The sequence below is a fragment of the Rhinolophus hipposideros genome, assembly GCF_964194185.1.
Source record: "Rhinolophus hipposideros genome assembly, chromosome: 20".
Taxonomy (NCBI): domain Eukaryota; kingdom Metazoa; phylum Chordata; class Mammalia; order Chiroptera; family Rhinolophidae; genus Rhinolophus; species Rhinolophus hipposideros.
In genome coordinates this window covers 23,879,648-23,902,537 of record NC_138066.1, presented here as the reverse complement: position 1 = coordinate 23,902,537, position 22,890 = coordinate 23,879,648, and the positions used below count along the sequence as shown (strand labels likewise).

General features: G+C 36.5%; 1 protein-coding gene across 18 annotated transcripts in view; it reads right to left on the bottom strand.

The window, feature by feature from the left end:
- BCAS3 (BCAS3 microtubule associated cell migration factor) overlaps positions 1–22,890 on the bottom strand; it is a 568,714-nt gene that overhangs the window by 235,300 nt on the left and 310,524 nt on the right. For 13 of the 18 annotated variants that reach the window (XM_081029000.1, XM_081029013.1, XM_081029011.1 and 10 more), the window contains 2 exons: positions 20,540–20,736; positions 15,288–15,385 (listed from right to left, as the gene is read on the bottom strand). In XM_081029000.1, coding sequence (XP_080885126.1) covers positions 15,288–15,385; positions 20,540–20,736 — 295 coding nt within the window. Of the gene's footprint in view, positions 1–8,258; positions 9,958–15,287; positions 15,386–20,539; positions 20,737–22,890 lie in introns of those variants that run through there. The other 5 variants (XM_081029003.1, XM_081029002.1, XM_081029006.1 and 2 more) reach the window with 3 other exon arrangements.

Below are 22,890 nucleotides of genomic sequence, written 5' to 3'. Positions count from 1 at the left end.
GCATATAACACAAGATTTAAGTAGAGATATTAAATATCCTATTTGTTTCCTTTTACTTCCATAACTTTCTCAGAAGACATAGTCTAGCTAGATTTCCTTCATAAGTAAGGAAGCGCTTAATTATATTAATCTACATTCATTTTCATAATCACAACTTCAAAATAATCCTATCAGCTAAGAACATTTAATTTGCATATAACTATTTTTGTGAATGTTAACGGTATCGTATTCATTGAGGTTCTTTAGTAATTTTTTAAATTCCTAAAAAAATTCGTTAAAAGTAAACCAAAATTAACCAGAGTGTTCATTCTTAAAACCAGAGTGTTAAAGCAAATTACAGTGAAAATTATACCATCAGTAAATAGTAAGAGACAAGAACTGATACCATCACCCCAGAGCCTTTATTAGTATTTTGATCAGATCAACCACACAGAAGGAAAAATTTAGTTACCATTTCACAGATTATAAAAAACAGAAGCATAATATGGGCCAGTTAAAGACCCCACTGCATTAATAGACAAGAGAGCAAAGCAAAAACATTTATCTCTCAGGTATATTTTCACATCTGAGCTCTTCTTTTTTAAGTTTACTGAAAATCCAAATGTTATTATTCAGAATTTGAGGTGGGGAGGTATTTCTGAGTAAACTATATGAAAAGAAAACAAACAAACAAAAAACTGGAATAATTTTAACATGTGAAAACACAAGTCCAGTGGATGGGATTTGAACAGCTCTTACACGTTTCAAAGTGGCTATGAACTCAGATCTTTATGAGTAATAAACATTGTAGTGTGGAAAGGTCCACTGGGAATGCCCACTCACAGGCTATGCCATGATAGAAGATCATGGTGTCAGGTCCATTTAGAATCAGGACATTTGGGGGCTGCTTTTATGCTTTATGCCATGCTTTGATAAAGCAATTAACAATATTTCTGAGAGAAATATAATCACTTTGCCTCTCTCTCCTAGCCCCCAAATATAAAATAAATCATGAGTTTCAAACACTAGTATTCCTTTAGTTTGTATTTTCCCACAAGTAGGTGGGAAAGAAATATGACCTTGGGAAATCATCATTCTTTAGCGAGAGCCTTTTTCAGCTTGAGAAAACATTACCTGATTAATAATGGTTTTCCGAGCTGAAAATAAATGTTTATTGCTTAAAGGTAAGAGTTTCTCCATGAACTGCAGGGAGACCTAGGTAAGCCACAAATACAACTGTTTTCGACCATCCAAACCTCCCCAAAGAGGCTTTGCTAGTGGCTCCTTAAATTAGAGGTACCATTCAAGAGAGGAGGTGCTATATTTCATGACTTCTATTATTCACTGTATATGATAGCATAAGATATAAAGAATTTTAAAAACGGGGGTGGAAGAAGGGGAAAAAAAGAATGAATAAGGATAGTGCTTAGCTCAGATACATACCTTGCTATCTGCTTATTTTAAAAAACAAAATCAAGGTAGGCTATTGTGGTTGAGATGCTGTTCAAATATCCTGGAAAAAGTGAAGGTGTCACAGATTCGTATCTTTGCTCTACCACCTACTAGCTGTGACAACAGACAAGTTATTTAACATCCCTTAACCTCATTTCTTCATTTGTACAAACAAACAAACAACAAACAGTAATTTGCAAAGGTAACCTGTCAAATTCTGAAAAATTTGTTAGGTGTCAAAAAGAGAGTTTCATTTAAGTTTTGGGTGGATTATACATGTACATGTTCCAAAAGACTGCAGTGAAAACAAAGTCTCCTTCTCACTTCTGTTCCCTAACCATTCAGTTCCCCTCCCAGGAGGCAACTACTATGTCTAGTCAGATGCAAAAAATTGGTTTCAATCGTCCATGCTGAAATGTTGAATTCATTAACATTTATTGCGTGCCTATTACGTGTCAGAACCATTCAGGGTGCTGTGGGGAGTACATACAAGATGAGTTCACAGTCTAGAATGGGAAATGTTCCCAACTAACTTTAATATGAGGTGATAAACACAACAGTAAAAGTTTAAGAACAGAGGGGAAAGTAATTAATTTAATCAATGGGGTGTATTGGAATAAAAAGTAAAATTAAGAACAGGTTGCAAGGCAAATGAAAAGTTTCAGGCACCACACCAAAATTTTACTAAGGTCTCCCTGGCTTAGGCTCTCTGATTCAGGATTTGGGACCCTAATGTGGCTATAAAAACTCTAATTAAAGGTATTCACTCATGGCTAAAATTTTCTGAGATTGTAAAAGTCTGCTTGATCAGAAAACGTCAAAGCGATTTCTGTGGATGTTATAAGCATCCGCTTTAGGTAGAGAGAAAAAGGAGGGTTAAAGAGTCTTTTCTCTTCCCAATCATGCAAACATTCTTTATTTGGAAATGATATAAACTCATCAAAAGAACGGATTACTAACCGAGGAGTTCAATTAAAGTTTCACAGGCAACTTTTAGTACTTTCTACAATCTTAACACTGAGTGAGCATTTAAAGAATAACTAGTCTTTCCAATATCCTTAGAACACCCAAATAAGACAGGGTTAAGAATCAAGATACCATGTCTCGTAGGGCTGCCAAGAGCCTAAGCACAAGTCACCGAACTGCAGTGACAGTACCAAAATGGTGGCAATTCTACAACAAAACTTTTTGGCTTAAGAAAACGTAGGTCAGATCCCTATGTGCTAATTCATTGGGCACATGTATAAGCTAGGCTATACATTAAAAGACAGCCCCAAATATCCATACAATAATTCATCTGCAAGTTAGCCTAGTGTGACCAGAAGAAAAAAGCAAGTCCATTCCTTTCAGTGGAAGTTTGCCAGGCTTCACAACACGTCCCAGAAAGCAGGAATGTGCTACAGTTCACGCTTTATAAAATAACCTTAAGACACACATTTCCATGTTAGCCTAGTAAGACCAAAGTGCAACTGAATTGGGGGGGGGGTAATAATTCCTTTATAACCTGGTTATGTAAAAGCTATCAGATGAGAAACATACTCCTTAAAAATAATACTGGACTGGCTGGATGGCTCAGTTGGTTAGAGCACGAGCACTCAACAACAGGGCTGCTGGTTCGATTCGCACATGGGGCAGTGAGCTACGCCCTCCTCAACTAGACTGAAGACAACAAGCTGCCGCTGAGCCTCTGGAGGGGCGGCCGGATGGCTCAGTTGGTTAGAGCATGAGCTCCTAACAACAAGGTTGCCGGTTCAATTCCTGCATGGGATGGTGGGCTGCGCCCCCTGCAACTAAAGATTAAAAATGGTGACTGGACTTGGAGCTGAGCTTCGTCCTCCACAACTAGACTGAAGGACAATGACTTGGAGCTGATGGGCCCTGGAGAAACACACTGTCCCCCAATATTCCCCAATAAAATTTATTTTTTTTAAAAAAGCTGCTTTAAAAAAAAAGACATAAAAATAATTTGAAATGCTCTGCAAAATATTTCAACTCATCACACAGTTTTCCAAGGGCCCAAATAAAGGAAGAGTGATCATAAACATCAGGGCAACCCTAATAAAGGACTCTAGGTCAAGGTTAGGTCAAGGTTACACTTTCTAGGTTTAAGTGAGGTAGTGCAGGTATAAAGATGCAGCGGTATTAAATTTTAATCACTTTCTGGTATATTTAAACACTTATTTTTATCAGAAATCAATAGTGCAACACATATTATCTGCTCCGTGGCAGGTACCAATACCAGACATCTAGTAATATGAAGACAGCCCCCGTCCTCAAAGAGCCCGTTAGTACAAGGCATTACTCCCCCCCCCTTTTATAAGCACCCTACCCACAGGGTAATCCAATAATAATGCCATCCAGAGGTATCTTAAGCTAAGCAATGATAGAACAATCATGATCCACATCTACTGGTAATTCATTTTATGCCTGCATTTTTACTATTTCCAGGTGGCAAATTAATCTCAATCACAACACACTTAAATGCACTGGTACAAAGAGTGACTGAAGAATTGCTACCCATGTCATCTCCTACTCACTCTTGCCCATGGATCATGGGCTGCCATTAATATCTGCTTACCCAATTTCTTTTCTTCAGCATACATTTACTTAAAGGAAAAGATCAAATTCAAATGGGTTATTATGTAACGCTGCACTTCAAATCCAGGCATGTGGATCAATGAAAAAAAATTCAATTTTGGTACTGAAAAAATTCCAATCGCAACCTGCATAACATTCAAGTCACAACTTTTGCAGTTTATCAGGATAGCATCAGAGGTGAGATTTAAACTTCAGCACCCCAAATCTTAAAGATACAATGTACTAATCCTATAAGAATACCCTGTTCTGTGGTTATTATGATAGCTTTTAAAGACTGTCAAGTATGGAAAGAGGAACAAAGCCTCTATTTTTCTTCTCTCTATTCACAACTTAGCCCCAAAGTCCTGAATATAAGCAAGCATTTTCTGGAACAACAAGCTACCTTTATAATGTCCAGATAATTATAGGTTCAGGTCAAGAACTCTAGACCATATTGATTACATCTCTAAGCAAAAAGGACCCTCCAGTGCTGTTTGTATCCACTATAACAGGGACAGCTTTTAAGTATGTGTGACACTAAGAATTTTCAGTCCTATCAATGCCAGAAATGGAAAGCCAATGACCAGTCAGGCCTGTCAGTTGTTGCCTGAAGCAATAATGACAAGCTGGGAAGTCATCATACTGCAACTTCATCTGCCAGCTGCATTCACACATTTTCACCACCTGAATAGTTGATTCTCTTCAACTCCCACATGGCTTATTTCAGCATACAGTGTTTTGAAATGAATATTTGATCAGGCAGGGTAAAAAGAGGTTTGGACTTATCTGAGGTGTCACCATAATGCACTTTAAGTAATTCTAAGTATCAGGACCTAGGTATCTTAGGTCCCACTCTTTGTATATTTCTGAGATGGACTTGTGATCCTAACGAAATATGATTAAATGAGATGAGCCATGTGAAAACACCTAGCACAGTGCTGGACACATAGGTATTTATGAATAAATACTGGTTTCCCATATCTTTTACCTTTTTTTAAAAAAATAAATATCCTGAAGATTCCTCATAGATCATTGGGAGACAAGGACCTCATACTGCCAAAGAAACTTAAAAAAAAAAAGTCACCCTAATTTAGAGTCAAAACTCTAAACCCTCACCCCAATATGAACCTAAGAAATAAACAACCATAGTAGGCTTATTAAAATTGCTTCATGATTTTTTTAGATTTCAACAGCTTGACTCTGATATATCTAGGTATGGTTTTCTTTGTATTTATCCTAATTGGGATACACTGAGCTTATTGAAATTTGAGATTATATCCTTAATTAATTTTGGAAAATTCTCAGCCCTTCATTTATTTCTTTTGCCTATTCTCTCCTTGTCATACACATGTAACAATTACACGTTAGACAGTTTAATATTACCTCCACATTTTTCAAACTGAATTGTTTTATTTCATTATTTTCTTTTCTCTCTGCTTGAGTTTTTATAATTTTTGACTTGTTTTTGAGTTTCTGATCAGTTCTTCTTCTGAATTCAGTAGGCGTTAAGCCTATTTAATGAATTAAGATATTGTATTTTTCAGTTTTAGAATGTCAGTTTGGTTCTTTTATGGATTTTGTCCATAAAGAAATGATACATTCCTCATTCCAATAAAGAAATGATACAATATAAGAATGTAGGAGTTCCAATATAAGAATGATACAAAGTAGGAATGTAGGTTTTCATTGAAAAAAAGTTTATCTAACATATTTAATAGTGGAATATTAAACATTTCCCTCTAAGATTAGGAAGACAAAAACATTCAATATCATCATTTCTATTCAACACTGTACTGGAGATTTAAGCAACTATAATAAGGGGGGGAAGAAAAAAGGTATAAAGATTGGAAAGGAATAAAACCATCTTTATTTGCAGATAACATGATGGCATAGTAGAAAATTCAAAGGAATCTACTAGAATTAATACATGAATTTAGAAAGGTCTCAATACATTTCAACATACAAAAAATACAGTATTCTATATACTATTTAAAAAACCTGAAACATGAAATAAAATACTATCTATAACATCAAAACACCAAATAATTGAAATAAATTTTACAAAATATATGTTAGACTTCTACATTGAAACTTAACAAATATTAGGAGAAATTACAGACTACATAGATGGATAGCTATAAAAAGCTCATGTATTAGAAGATTTAATATTTGTAAGATGTCGATTCTCCCAAATTTTATTTACAGATGCAATGAAATCAGAATCAAATCTCAACTAAATTTCTGTAGAGATGAATATGTATTTAATGTACCTATGTATGTGTGTGAGGTCATATATATATTTCAGTGGTTTTCAAACATTTTTTGAATCAGTACCTCTTTGTGCCCTTAAAAAATTGAGAACTCCAAAGAGCTTTGGTTTATGTGTATTAGTTATATCTATCATCACAGAAGACATTTATCTATTAACTCATTTAAAAAAATAACTATAAGAAACCCTTCATGTATCAACATAAATAAAATTTGTATTAAAAAATTCCAAACTAAAAATTAATGAGAAGAGTAACCTTTTTACTTTTGGGGGGAGAAACCTTTATAATTGACAACAGGGAGATTCTCATATAAGCTTGTGCATTCAATCTGTTGTGATATGCTGTTTTCGTTGAAGTGGGTGAAGACAAGTTGGCCTCACTCAAAAATGTAATTAGAAAAGAATGGAGCATATTCAGATTCTGAGGCTTTTCAGATTCTGGGGATATTCTTTTTTGGTACAACACTTGACCAGTTAGTTGAAATGATAGCTAAAACCATATCAATTAACTTTTGTACTCTGTGATATTAAAATTTTTTCCTATCTTACCCTTGGAATGTGTCCATCACCCATACATAATTTTGAAATAGCATAAAATTTGTCATTTGGAAAATACTGCAGATCTCTCAAATGTTGACTGATTTTTGTCATACGACATAAAAATATCACATTAGTTAATATCCCCACCTATCTCATCAAAAATGTCTTTAACCAATAGAAACCTGTTAAGCAGACAGCGGTGGTGGATACAGGTGAATACATGGTTTCCAAATTTCCAATTTTCACCTGAAGGCTAGAATTTTATCATTGGCAATAAATATTGTCAGTTGTTTTCTTTGAAGGGACAGGCTTACTTTATTTTTTTGAGAAAATTTTGGCCAAATACCCATGTCTGAATCAACACAGTTTGTCAGTTATTCTTTGAAGTAAAATGGTTTCCCATGAAAACAGTTGCTAGGTCAGTTCACAACAATCACACGAGTGCATTTCCTCAGGAGCACCATCATGCATCAATTCCACTGTGATACACAGAATATTACAAAGAAGTACACAAGCAACAAAATTGAGTAAAATTAATTTATTACATTTAAAAATTTTTATAATTTAATAAAATCAATAATTTTTATTGTATCAAAGGCATTCTTAAGAATCATAGCTGTTTGTCTTTTTAAACTATGAGTGAGTAGAATTGGCTACAAAAGTAGTTTGGTGCCACTGTTTTTGCTACGCTAGTTTTATCTACTATTGCTTCTTTATTATCTGTACTAAATGTTAACACAATAGTTTGAAATGGGCAAATAATGACTTCATATTATTAAAAGCAGTTTTCACTCACAGGTCTCTTGAAAGTGTCTTGGGGACTCCCAGAGGTTCATGGGCCACACCATGAACCACTGATATGTACTCATGTGTACATGTAAACGTGCATGGAAATGTAAAGAAGCTAGAATAGACAAGATATACATAAAAAACAAAAGGAGAGACAGGAAACTGTTAGATTTTAAAACTTACTAAACTTATAAAACATGTATATTTATCAATGGCACAGAATAGAGAATCCAGGAAAAAATATGATCTTTTAAAAAGGCATCAATGAAATTCATTGGGGAAAAGGCCTATCTTTTTGACAGATAGCGCTTGGGCAACTGGATATCTGTGTGAAAGAAGCTAAACAGCTCCTTGCCTCCTATCATGACAAAAAATAATCAGAAAAGGATCACAGACCTAAATACAAAGGCCAAAACCATACAATTACTTAAGAAAAGCATCACTTCAAGACCCTGGGAAAGGGAAACATTTTTGTGCTAAACATAAAATGAAAAAATAATGGAAAAATGGGACGACTGTTGTCGAAGACACCACTAAGGAAGTGAAAAGGCAATAAACTGAAAGGAAATATTTGCAAAATATCTGACAAAAGACCTACATCCATAATCCTTAAAGAACCCCTGAAATTCAATGAAGACAACAGACCCAATAAAAAATGGTGAAAGACTTCATAAGTTCATTACAAAAGAAGACATCCAAGTGACCAGTAAATATATTCAAGGTGCTCAATATCAGTATTCATCAGAGAAAAGCAAATTAAAACCACAGTTTATCTTCCCTAGGATGGTTCATACATTGCTGTGAAGAATGATAAACAGTACAGTCGTTGTGGAATACTTCTAGGCTAAGCACATGCCTACCTTGTGAGATAACAATTCTAGTACTAGGTAGGTGCCCAAAACATATAAATGCATATGCCAAAAAAAAAACCAGACTTGTACAGGAAAGTTTATAGCATCTTTATTCGTGGTAAGGCCTGAATGGAAAAAAAAAACAGGATAATGGATACATAAACTGTGTTATAGTCACACTACACTGCAGCTAAGAAAAAAAAAATGAACTGGTGACATATGTAACACCTGGATGAATCTCAAAAACATTTAGTAAAAGAAGTCAGACACAAAAGGATAGGTACAGAATGATACCATTTCCATTAAATTCAATATAGATAATGCTAATTTATGATGATGAAAATCAGAGTGGTAATCTCGAGGTCAAAGGTAGTATTACCTGGAAGGGGCATAAGGGAACATTCTTGAAAGACGGAGATACTCTAATTTTGATCACCACTCATGATTATGTGGGTATAAAAATTCAACAAGCTGTATGCTTAAGATACATGCAATTTTGCAATATGTAAATTAGACCCTACTTTTAAAAAAAATTCTTCAAAAGTGATCCAAAGTACAAACTCACTAATTTTTCAAGCTTGGAAGGGAATCTGGAAATAACTTACTTCGATTCCCTCGTCTTATGGTAGAAAGCCTTGGATTTTAAAGCAATTTGCCAAGCAGGTAGAGCAGAGCAGAGACGAGAATCAAAGGTTCAAAAGTTACTATTCTTTCCACTACACTTAGCGCCCAAAACAAGACTTTTCCTGGGGATAATTATTTTCACTTTGATTATTTGCTTTAGCTTTTTCTCTGACAGTTTTCAACAATATCCAGGGGAATATCATGAGCTCTGGCTCTGACTAGTTGCCAGGGTGAGGTCCCAGGCTACTTTTTAATTGCTCACTGGGCTTCCATATTCAAGGGAGAGAGGCTCTTTTGTTTGTTTCTAAGTTAATAGATGACACCTATAAGCATAAGCCTCTCAGACTCTTGGACACAATTTAAAATAGTATGGCACTAACAGTTTGACACTAATGTCACTAAGACAAATGGAATTCCTGGTTCAGACTTAAACAAATGCTAATACTGCCCCCAATATTGTGCCTCTGCCACCACAGTCTCAGGCAACAGACGACATAAACAGGCCAGCCTTGTATGAAAAATGTAGTAATAAAGGTACAGAAAAGGAGACGTTGAGTCTTTTGGCCAAAAAGTCCCATGTGGTACCCTGGTATATCAACAGTAGGGAGAATTCCAGCAATTCCTTCTCAAAATGCTTAGGAAAGACTTAAAGTCGTGTCAAGAACTTGGAGCTTGCAATAGAGAAAGCCAAGGCAAGGTTTTAGTTGACACAAAGATTTATTCCAAGAAATGTGTCATCAGAAAAAAACTTTCCCAACAGCTTCTTCTACTTCTGTTTACAGTTTCTTCATCTTCAAGTGGGGCAATCATTTGTTTCTTAATTGTGCTGAGCTAAATTTTTCCACATTGTTAACTTGAATTTCATCTTCTAACATCCTATAAATATTAGAAAGAAGAATGAGAGGAATATTTAAATCAGGAGAGAGATGTGGCTCAGCGCATTCCTGATGGGCAAATCAGGTCTTTCCCTATGGTCTTAATCTCTAATTTTTGATTCTACACAGACAGTAGGTATTCATTAGAGTTGAAATAATGCAAAAACATCCTCATTTCTTTAAAAAAACAACAAGCCAATCTTAATATCTGAATTTGAATATTTACTGTTTCAAGTACAAATAATGTCAAAGCAAAATTACTGACCTCCTTTTTCCCCTCTGAGGGACTGTTCACAGGTCAGGACTAAGCCTTCTTTTAATTCCACCCTCATCCATAATCCTCTTACTGATCCCGCATAGGCTGTAAATACCCAAGGTACAAGAATGCCTGCAGTTTTCGACACCTTATAATCACAAAGACTATCTGGAGCTCTACTAAATGAAAACCACATCATTTATTCAAAGACAGATTGCTAAAGAACTTTGTATCTGGGAATTATTTTAGGCAATAATTTGAACACATCCCTGCCCTAAAAAGGGGAACAATTTTGGCACAGGAAACCTTAAATTCGTTTTCCAGATGCAGAAGAATGGATAGGTAGTTAGACATGACTTGTGGAAGGTTTCAACAAAAGTTTAAGACCATGATTATAACGTCATGGTTTCTGTCACTCAGCTATAGTTTTAAAATCATGGAGCTAAGTGGCCTCACTGTGGTAGACTGAATGGTGTTTCTTACATATCTCTTTGCTTCTTACACCAGTATCTCCTGTCTCTGGTGGCTTTAAGACACAGCGACTCACTCCTATATGGCATATAAAACTGAAAGCAACAAATAAACAAGACAGACAAACAAACACACAAAACTCATAGATACAAACAACAGTTTAGTGATTACCACAGAGTAAAGGAGGGAGGTGATAGAAGAGGATAAAGGGGGTCAAATACATGGCAATGGAAGAAGAGCTGACTCTCGGTGGCGAACATACATGTAATGTATAGATGATATATTATAGAATTGCACACTTGAAACCTATATAATTTCACTAACCAGTGTCACCCCAATCCTTTTAATGACCATTAAAAAAGATACAGTGACTAAGTCTGCCTCAGATTGAAATGGCAACTGTAGATACGGTGAAATATAATCGTTAAGGATATTCTTCCCTTAGTGTATCAGAAAAATCTCTGTAAGGTAAAAGTATGCCTCTGTAAGAATGTCCTTCCAGCAGAAATTTGACTGCTCAAATAATCTCCTTGTTGCCTACCCTGTAGTAATTCTCTAATAATAAGTATTGTTTCTTTAAAGCTCTGATGCACTGAATGCCAAAAACACAAAGCAGGCACAAATGAGTATCATAAAATCAATCAAATCAAACCAGTTTGGATTTTTAAGTGTATAGTTTTCTTCAATAAACAAATTATTTTGATACTGGGAAAAACTGTGTGCTGAAAAATTGTCTCCTGAATTAATTAATTTCTTAGAAATTATTTAGATTACTTCAATTGTACAACAAAAATAGTACTTCTCTAGAGTCAAGAATAACAATAAATACCAGGTCTGTAACTTTGTCCCTATTTATTGCTTGATGCAATAAATGCTTCATGTAACACACTCAGTACCTTATGTATCAAAGCCTGCTCCAAATGATAAAAACTCACTTATCTGTCATATTTTCCTTCTCCTGCTGTCACCTTCCTCAGGAATGTACATAAATGCTGCTCTCACCACTTCTAATAACACTTTTCTCTATAAAATGTTTACTTTAGTAGAGTTTGACAAAAGGTGTCTGCTCTTCAGATGAGCTAGGCCTAAGTTTGTCTTTAAGTCTCAGTTGTTTTGAGTTCTTTCTTGGTAAACATCAATTTCCCTAGTCAAACTACAAACCAGGACAAACATAGGATAAACCAGATCGTTCTAGGTTCTTTGTGTGGGTGACTCAAAAGTAACTAGAGTTGTTATGAAGTTACCCAACAGGCACTGCCTACGAGTCTTGGAACAAGAGCATCAGTCATCAAAGTGGGAAACAAAGTTTGAACTTGACACTGACAGCTATCTTCTGTTTTCTCTTCAGAGGTCCTAGACCTTTATCAAGAGAAGGACACGCGTTATAAAGGACAGACAATGGGAAGAAAGTCTTAGATGCCTGACTAAAAGGAATGTACAGAGGGCAAAAAAAAGGTAAGCAATCCATGCAGTGCTTTGCCTAGAAACGTGGTCTATAATTCAGAGACACTGATATTCATTAGACAGAGGAAAAATGAAGCAGTTCCTTCAAATTCCATTATTATTGGGTAGCTTGTGTGTAAGGGTGAAATCCTATAAAGTCCATTTCCAGAATGGTCTTCTCCTTAGTAAAGAAAGGAACCTCTCACAATTACCTAAATTCAAAATCTTAAGTAAAATAGTATTTTCTGGATCACCAAAGATCAGATGAAACATGTTATGGGAATAATACGTACTTATAAAGCAATGATAGATCTGAGATTTATATAGAGACAGTGAGAGGCTGGTTCACAGGTATCTAAAGGCATAGAATTTACACTGTGCTTAAGTCACTTAAGTTAATAAATAAAAAACATGTATTTTAAGAAATGTGTTCTATGTGAAGGAGTGAAGCAGATATACTAATCAAGAAATTGTGGAGGAAAAAACATTTCTTAGCAAAAGTGTCACAACTTTCTGCTGATCTCTTTTTATTGCAACTGAATAACATGGCCAGATTAATGCATAGATATCCAAAACATACGTAGACCCAAGATTAAAATAACATATTGTCTCTTTGAAAAGTACTACAATTGTCAAAAGATGTAATTGTATCACATTAAATTTTTTAATGCTGTGGCTCAGGAAAAGTAATTGTATGGAAAATAATTATATCACTGCTAGTTTAGACAGAGCAAGAGTTGTCACTAAAATAAGAGGGACACCTATAAAATGTGCCACAAGGACAATTAAAAAGACAGTACATTTAGCCATATAAATTGCTTGAATGTAAGACAAAGAAATGAAGCCCCATCAGAGAAGGCGCCACACTGGTCATATCTCTGAGCTCCAAATGAGCATATCCATACTATGCAGCTGACGCCAATGCCTGGGCCATAATCAGAGAAGCACTTCCTGGTTCAGGAACAATTACATACATGTCCTAGACTCTATCACAGAAGAATCTAGAACAGAATTTTCCCTTAAACGTCTTTTCATACAGAATCCAAACTATTTAGCCTCTGCCATGTTAAATATCAATAAAAAAGCAAGTCTATTACATCAGTGATCCTATCAAACAAAACAGAGGGAGTTTCCCCAACAAAACATCATTCACTCACTTCATGTGTGGAACAAAAGGGGTCCAAACCATTTGAGAGGTAGAGAAATAGTCTTAAAAGTCTAGTTCCTCATCTATGGGGGTTTTTTTAGCTCAAATTTAGAGAAAACAGTACGCATCTCATTGCTCTGGCTGTCTTTCAGAAGGGGAATTATGGTTTTCTGGAATGAAAACAGTCATAGAGAAATAACAATAGCACTTAGTCACCAAGAAGTCCTTTCTCTACGCAAAAGATTGGTGCTTTCAGGCAGAGGCTCAGAGCTGTAGGACAATATCCTGGAAACGCCTATGATGTGTCTCTGATGGAAATGTAAATAAGTCAAGTGCAAACAACAACTTGAAAACTCTTCTGCAACAGAGTTAAGAGTTAAAACTATGGTTGTAGACGGTTCTCTCTGTGGCAAGAGATAATGTTACAAAGAGCTAAGATAGTGCTGCATGACAAATATGGAGTATCACCCCAGACTACAGCATTGACTATGGCAACTTTTAATAACACACATGGTAAGTGCTTTAGTGACATGCATTTCACTTGTCTGGTAGCTAATCATCTGGTTCTAAAACATTAATAACATAGCAGTTTAAGAATGTTAAAAAAAAATCCAACAAAGCCTACTACTGTAATCTTGAATAAAATATTTCAGGTTAAAATACATCATTTCCAGGACTTACAACTGTAAATGATAATTCCAGATGAGCAGGATCTGTTGGCATTCTCAGATTGAAACTATCAAGAAGATTTATTGTTTACATCACCTTTCTTAATACCTCATTCAACGCAGGGAAGCGAGGATAGAGACTTGATACATTTCTGCGCGTGTGTCCAGGCGACAACCATGGTTGCCAAGTTAAAGCAGAGGGACAAGTATGAGTCCTCTTAAGTAGGCGTCTACGTTAAAAATGAAGGTACAGCCCTGGATGTGCACAGCTTAATTAGACACACGGCGCAATCCACAGACAAAAAAAAAAAATCAGAACGCTAAGAAAACGTACAAAGGGCATTAGCTTTCCAACTTCAAAATCCATTCAGAGACAGAATCAGAAACAGAAGCTTTGGTCTTTTAAAAGTGACCTTTGCAAATCAGTTTTGTGTTTGTTTCCATTTTCTTTCACAGTTTAAGCCTCAATCAAATCAGCAGTCTCTACGGATTTCGAAATTGCTATAGATTAAAATCCTCTCTGACTCAACTGTTTGACTAACGCCAAGTATTTAATAATTCTACTTGTAAGAGACTTTGTTTGATGAAACCCTGCTGGACGCTATCTTCAGATGCTCCACAGCTGTACCATAATCTAAAGCATCACTGTCCTTATATTCCTTATCACTGCACTTGGAGATGAGAAAATGATTACAAACAGTTCTATTATTTGGCAGACCTGGCAGAAAAGAGTTTTTACAATACTAATGTAGAAACTCTCACCTACCAAGGCAGAGATCTACTTCGTGGTACTAATGACATATTCATGGCTTGACTCCAAGGATAGGAAGTTAATAACTGTGATAGATAGACTAGAGTTAAGTTAATGAATTTCTAAACTTTATGCTTTCAATAATAAAACCATTTAAGCCATAGCATTTGGACTCTACTTCCACAGATCAGGCACTTTGATACTCAACAGGTTGAGTAAATTGAATCCATATATTGTATTTACGTTCTCTGTCAAGGTCGCTTCTCCACATTTGAGAGATCAAAGGCAAAGCAGTCATCAACCCTGTAGCCTTCAATACTGTGTTCGTTACATTTAATCAAGTGCCAACTCCACCACATCATTCACCAACCTTAGCAATATTTAAATGCACGGCATTATTTAGCAACAAACATAGGCACAATACTGTTTTAACACACACACACACACACACACACACACACAAAACTAAACAAACAAAACAACGAAGAAGGCAAAAAAAAAACAACCCACAACAAATCCTGTTTTACACTGTGCAAGGAAAGACATTAGAAATGCACAGAACGACCCAATAAACATCCTGGAGGTGGTTTTGTACCTGAGGCAGCATCAATCACCGTGGAAATTCCCCTTCGATCCGAGACCGGACGGGACGACCCTGGCATGCTGACTGGGTCAGAGCGGACAGGCTGGATCCTGCAATGCAATTTAATTTAATTCACAGATGTTACTGGCATCGAAACTGTCGCTTGCTACAACAGACCTTAAATCAGGAATGCTGGAATAGCCCAATCCATTAAAGAAACATTCATTCTCCAATAAGACAAACAGGGGAGCTGCAGTCCCTAACTCTTGCACAGCAAGAGGCAAAAAGCACAGCAAACATTCTGTCCACTCCGACCCCTGCTTCTCTTTGTATGTGATTTAATAGATTTTAAGTAAGGCATTGAAACATGGACATTAATTTAAAGAAATAAATTAAGTAGAATGGGAGAAGAAACAAAATTCTTTGTACCAAAACCTTTGGCTGTTGCAAGGGACAACCGTGAAGAGTTTTGAGAATCCTCTAATTGAGAAACGGTGCCATAGCTAGAGTAATGCCTTCCATAAGCATTACTCTAGATACAAGCATAAGCAATTCTAGATACAAAATTTTTAGTAACTCCCTTAAAATCCTCAATGAAAGTTACTTTATATATGACAGCAAGCAGAGTTTAACAAAGCTGTGTTGGGATGTGACTGCCAGGGGGTTTGCTAGGATCACTACTATCTGAGTTACCGCCATAAAATTACCAATTAGCATGTAAGAATCAATTAGCATCTCAGCAAAACTACAATTTACTACATACAACTTCAAGTTGCCTAAGTCTATAAATGCCAAGAGTATTTCCAGCTGTATTAGATAAATATTATTAACATTAAAATTATCTACATGACTAAAAGATCTTCAGATCTTTTAGAAACTTAGAGGAATAAAAACTTATAACAATATATACACGTGTTTTGGTAACGTTTATTCAGTAAGTATTTGCTGAATATTAATCACGTGTCAGTACTATTCTAGGAACAAGCAGAAACAAAACATGCAATACAAGGTCTATGTGCGTAACACATGGATGGATGCAAAAGAAAACTAATGTGTGAAAATGAATGAAGTAGGTCCTAAAAGCTCAGGATGAGGAAATGGAGAAGTGAATAAATGGTCCACAACAGATCGAGAAGACTCTGTGGAGCTGTAACAGGAAGTGCATCTGTGCATGGGAGGAGGATACGTATGTATGCAGAGGAGCAACAAGTGCCCTATAAGCACAGAGCTAGAACAAGTGAACCATTGGGTTTGTAACTGAACGTGTCAAGTGCAGGGCATCCTGAGGAGTATGATTTGGCTGAAGCACAGAGTTCATAGTGGACACTAGTGGAAGATAAGAAATTGGGAAGCACAATGGGACAGATTATGAGAGCCTGAAATGTCAAGTATGGACAGCAGAAAAAGAGTAGTTGTTGACAGGACAGTTTAAAAGTATGTGCATTTGTTATATGAAAGAAAGAAATGGGAGAGAGGTGAAGGACAATGCATTTGATCTAGTACTGTAAGAAGGAAATGTTGATATACAAATACTGATCACTGCTATAGTGCACAATATGGTATATTACCTAATATTCACTCACCCCAGGTTATTTTGGAAACCAGTCATGGTAATTCCATCAGCCCAGAGATTGATTATTACGTTGGTGGAAAAGGAATTGTGGTTTTTGCAATTATTTTTAACCTTTTAAACCACAGTTACTTTTGCACCAACCTAATAGTTCTCGAATGGGTAGGTCTAAGCAAGTTTGGGCCAGTGAGGAAAGAGGGCATTTTGTTTGAAGTTTCTGCAAAAGATGTTTTTCTGGTTCGTAGGAGAAACAAGAAGCTAGCCTTTTAGATATGATCAGTTCAACCAAGGTAAAGGCCCCTCTTGCTCTAATCAACTTATGTGGACTAATAATTTTTTTAAAATTTTATTGGGGAATACTGTGGGACAGTGTGTTTCTCCAGGACCCATCAGCTCCAAGTCGTTGTCCTCCAATCTAGTTGTGGAGGGCACAGCTCAGCTCCAAGTCCTATCGCCATTTTACAATCTTTAGTTGCAGGGGGCGTAGCCCACCACCCCATGCGGCAATTGAACCAGCAACCCTGGTGTTGAGAGTTTGCGCTCTAACCAACTGAGCCACCAGGACGCCTCTCCAGAAGCTCAGCGGCAGCTCCTTGTTTCAACCTAGCAGTAGAGGGCGCAGCTCACTGGCCCGTGTGGGAATCGAACCGGCAACCCTGTTGTTGAGGGCTCGTGCTCTAACCAACTGAGCCATCCATCCACCCCTAAATTTCCTCTTATTAATTCAATTTATATTAGAGTCTCTGAATAATCCAGAGTTTTAGATGAGGTGTGGACACAGCTCCAGATGAAACAAGACTAGCCAAAAATTGATTTGTTGAAACTAGGTGACAAATACATGGGGGTTTATTCTATTAACTGTCTTTAACTTTACATATGTTTACTCGTATATGCTTGAAATTTTTCCACAATAAAAAGATAAAAATAAGACAAAAACTGGTAGGGTGTAATGGAAGTATTCTGGAGTTGGATAGTAGGGATGTTGAATATATTGAAAACCACTGAATCTGTACAGTGAATTTTATGTTATGTGAATTATGTATCAATTAAAAAAAAAACATGAATAAGACCTGAAGCCATAATGTATAACAGGGCGACTATAGTTGATAACACTGTATTGTATAATTGAAATTAACTAAGAGAATAGATCTTAAATGTTCTTACCGAAAAATCACTATATATGTGAGCTGGTGGATATGAGCTGATGGATGTGTTAACTGACTAGATGAATATAAACAAACAAACAAATAAATAAATAAATAAAACTGATGTCTCGGGAGCTAATCTTGAATACAAAACTAGACTTTGTATCTCAGACTATTTTACATTATCTGTTTCTCAGGTCTCCTAATAAATATTTCATTGGCCTTTTTTACATTAAGGAACTACTATGAGGTTAAGCCATGTCTGGTTCCCTTATGGATATGCCAGTCAACATTATACCTGCCTTTTTCCCATCTTGGTTAGAATACAGGGAGGCAGGCTACCACAGCACGACATCATTCTTAGTGACATCGTATGGGGCAGAGGACAGGGTCCTGAGTCAGTTGAGCCCAAAAAAATCTAAACAAAGGTTTCACAATTTAAAGTGCCATTGTGCATTAGCCTAAAGAAATGTAGAAGTAACAGGGGTGAGGCGACAGGGTAGAGTCAGTAACACGAAAGAAGAGAATATAAATAGTTGGATTTCTAATTGGATGCTGGGCTAGAAATGGTACTAAACAGGACACTTATAATTGAAATGATATGAGACTAATCTGAATTTCCTACCAAAACTGTGTTTTAATGAAGGCTCAGTTCTTAATCAAATAATTATATGTTCACATTTTTAAATACAAATTACAAGCACAATCAAAAGAAATGTATAAACCTGTGACCCAATACAAAGATTTTTAAAGTTTATATGTGTCCAATAAACAGGACAATATTCTAATCAAACATAAACAATTTAAAGTCATTTAGATAATAAATAGTGGGAGCTCTTTAGTATAAGAAAAAGGAAAGTCCCTGAGGAAAATTCTGGAAGGATGTCAGGAATGTTGCATTGTCTAAAGAAGTAAGTTAGAGAGAGCTCTTAGATGGAGGGCTATGTTTGAAGTAAAGAGTAACTAAGAAAGCTGGAGGAGGTCACAAAACAAAGGAACAGAGCTATATATACAGGAGCTGGAGATGTCCTCCAAGGAAAAGGGACAGGGTCTTATAGACGGTAACAGTCATCAGGAAAAAAAAAGGGTTGGCGGGGAGAGTCTTGTGAGTAGTTCAGTAAAGAGAATAAACATAGTCTTACAGGTCATCTAATTGAAATGCCTTATTACTAACATCTGAGTAACTGACTGACTTATAAACATGAATGACTATGCATTGAATCACCAAGTTGAGGACTGACTTGCTTCCCTGGAAATGGATTGACTATTTAAACTTGACTATATTTTACAATTGCTACCAGTGAAAATCGGTCTATCACCCACTGTATTATCACTATTGTGTGAAATCTTGGGGAAATTTCTAGAAAGGGGAAGAAAATATGCTAGACCAAAAAAAAGTATGGAAGAAAGAAATAAAATACAAAGTAAACTAAACAAAACACTAAAACACAAAAAAAGGTATTAAAGGAGGCATGTTCAATTATAGGAATGATTCTTAAAAACAAAGGAACAGAGCCTAATTTGCCTCTGCAACAGCTTTTGCTTTGATATAAAGATTTGTTATCAACGTTGATGAAAAGGTAGATAAAAACATATATCCATATCTGAGTGGAATACATTTTCCCACAATTTTTAAAAAGAGATGCAAGGAAAAGTTCAGAGGGCTATTTTAGATTCAAATAAAGATACACTATAGAACTTTTTTTTTCAAGAGAAGACAAGGAAAGGGAGATTAAAGTGCATTGTACTGAGCCCTTCATTGTCTGCTATACCCAAATATATCAAACTTGTTGTAACAAATTGAACTGCTAAGCAAACCTGAACTGCAAAAGTCAAAAAGTTCTCAGTTGCATTAATAAAAAAACACAACAAAAACCCTAATAATAAAAAAGCATACTACTTTGTAAACCATGTATTATGAATCATACAAGTGAGGATCAGAGAACATAGCTGATGAAAAAAACATAGATAGATGATTAACTATAAGTGAATTTATAAGCAGAAAATAAGACCTAACCGGAAAATAAGCCCTAACATGATTTTTCAGGATGACATCCCCTGAACATAAGTCCTAAAGTGTTTTTTTGGAGCAAAAATTAATATAAAACCCAGTCTTATTTTCAGGGAAACACGGTATCAACACTTTCTCATCCAAAAACTTTTTAAAGCCTAAAAAAAGAACTATACAGGGTTAGGACAGGTACAGTTTAGTTGAAAGATAAAACATCAGAAAGATCAGGAAAGGAGGATATCATCAGACTTTAAGCAGTTAGAAATGTGAGTACGATATCACAAAATGAGATGGCTTTACCCAGTGTACTGAATATTAGATACAGGGAAATACAATCTGAAACACAGATATTTATTGAATGCGATGAGATTCCACATTTGGCCCCCAGTGACAATAATGAATCTGACTCGCAGTGCGTATAGTCTGCAACACGATACTGTGCCAAAAGGGGAAACGGAATTATTACCTAAGATGCTCATTACAAAGGAACATACGCATATTAATCCGGTCTGATGATTCCCTAGTTCTTATTTCTTACCTGAGACTATTGAGATCAAGATCATCTGTATCAAAATCCAAAAGGGGCTGTGGAGTATCACTCGGACCATGAGACTGCAACACCGATGAACTGGATGATATGACTGTGGTTTGGCCTGAGGGATGGATGGTTTTGAACTGGAACTGTGGACCCATCCACAGCCGCCTGTGGGGGCCAGTGTGCGTTACGATTTCTACCTGAAACAGATTAGGAATTATGATTTAAATGTGTTATGAACTCCCTTTGAAGGTCTTTCACAGTCTCCCCACCCCATCTCTGAATACCCACATCCTCCAAGAAGCCCATCTTAACCAAGTGGAGACATGGACAGGGCAACCACAATCAAAAAGCAATGATAATCACAGACATTCACTAAATAGACATTCACTGTACCCCTCCGAAAGGTTTTCCCAAAAATAAACAAAAAATTCATTGTGGGTGTGTGTGTACATACATGTAAATGCACACACACACGCACACACACACACAACCCACACATAGACAACACAAAAATCACATGACAATAAAACGACCAGTTGCCTGCCTCATATAAGTAGCTTCGGCTCCCTAAGGACTACCCTTCCCACTCACTCTAGACAGTACTTACCACTCTGTGGGTATGCACTGAATACTACGCATATAAATCCACAGACTACAAGTAATTCCTTCACTGAGGATCAAGCTCATGACAAATTTGAAGTTGTTCTTGAACTAGCCATGGAAAAGAAAACATCTGAAAAATAACTTTCAACACCCAAAGCCCAGGTTCTTTCCACAATTAAATATTACAATACTTACTATACTGCCCTCAAAATTCCCCCAAATCCACTTTTAAATGAAGCGAGTGTTTTGTCAACTACCATTAACATTGACACCAGGTATTTTAAGGGCTGCGAAACAGTAAAACCATAATGCGTTATGAGCTTCATGCTCTGTGGAAGGGGTAGGGAATTTTGCCCATATTATATTAAACATTCTAAAGACAAAGTAGGGAGTAAAAAACACTGGGTAAAACCTGAAAACAATTATTTGACTTTACAAATGAACAATGTGAATAAGTGACTAAATATGCCAACCTTTGGTGAAAGACTATTTCTCAACGTCCTGTAATTGCTACATCCATGTCTGTGTACATACTTTATGGAAGTGACTTCCCTTGTGCCTTCTTTTTGCCCTGAATTCTTTCATATTTAATCACATTTCTCTGATTGTGGTGATGAACTCTTAACAAAACATAACGGAAAAGGTTCACAGAGAGCAGCCCTGTGTTTGTAAGTCCTAAAGGGAAAACAAAACAAAACAAACAAACAAAAAAACCCAAAGAGTCTGGTCTTGGAAAAATATTCACATTCCCACTGATCACAAGGAAAAAACTACTCCGATTTAGGACAACGATTTCTGATGAAGGGAGTTCTATTCAGCAATGTAAATTAGGCCACAGATAAAGCCTTCTGTATGTTTCAAGCTCAAAACCATCCGTGCCACAGAGCCGAGAGGTAAACAGATGCCGGTGCAATTTTACTGAGGCGATGGCCACATGTTCCTATCCGCTGTCCTGGTGTGTGCAGCACAAACATATTGTATGTGCTTTCCCACTGACAGCACACATGACCCCTTTTCTGAATTGAAAAGTTGAAGTGAAGGACAGTGGTTTCTTTGCCAGCCTTCTTTTTTAAAACTTTACTGTGATATCCTCAAGAAAGGATGTGCCTCCATATGCCTGGAAGCACTGGCCCTCCTTTAAGGAGCTTCCTCTGAGTATTTAAGGTATGATGAAATGTGTCACCTAGAAACCATCTTGTTCTCCAGTGTCCAGACTCCCTTCAGTTTTTCGGGCTACCCTCCCTGAGGAAGCCATGAAACTGCACCCTGCCTCCACGGAGGCACCTGTCTGATGAAAAGCCGCTGGATTGGTAATCTGAGACAGGTCATTAACTTCACCAAGTGATGTCAGACTTGAGGCAGACATAACAGCATTTGTAATGAAGTCATGTGTAATCTCATCATTTTGAAATTTGCCCAAGTATCTTTTATTTCAAAGCCCTGGAGATGAAGACAGCTTCACCTGGCAAGGGGAGGAAGGGTCCGCGGAAGCTGTTGCAGGACTGGTTTAGAGACCAATGGAAGCAGCATGTCACGAGTTTAGGGAAAGAAACCCCATCGGGTGCAACCAGGACTTGTGCAGATTAGAATGCTGAACTTGCCTAAGCAAAGTATGGGCCCAATCTTCAGAAAACGTTGACTCCACAAAACAAATCCCAAAGATTGTTCAATGACTTTCACTGTTTAAATAAGGCCAATTCTTATTGTAATTCAAAGTGTCTGTCTAAAATCCAAGATCCTAAAAGATA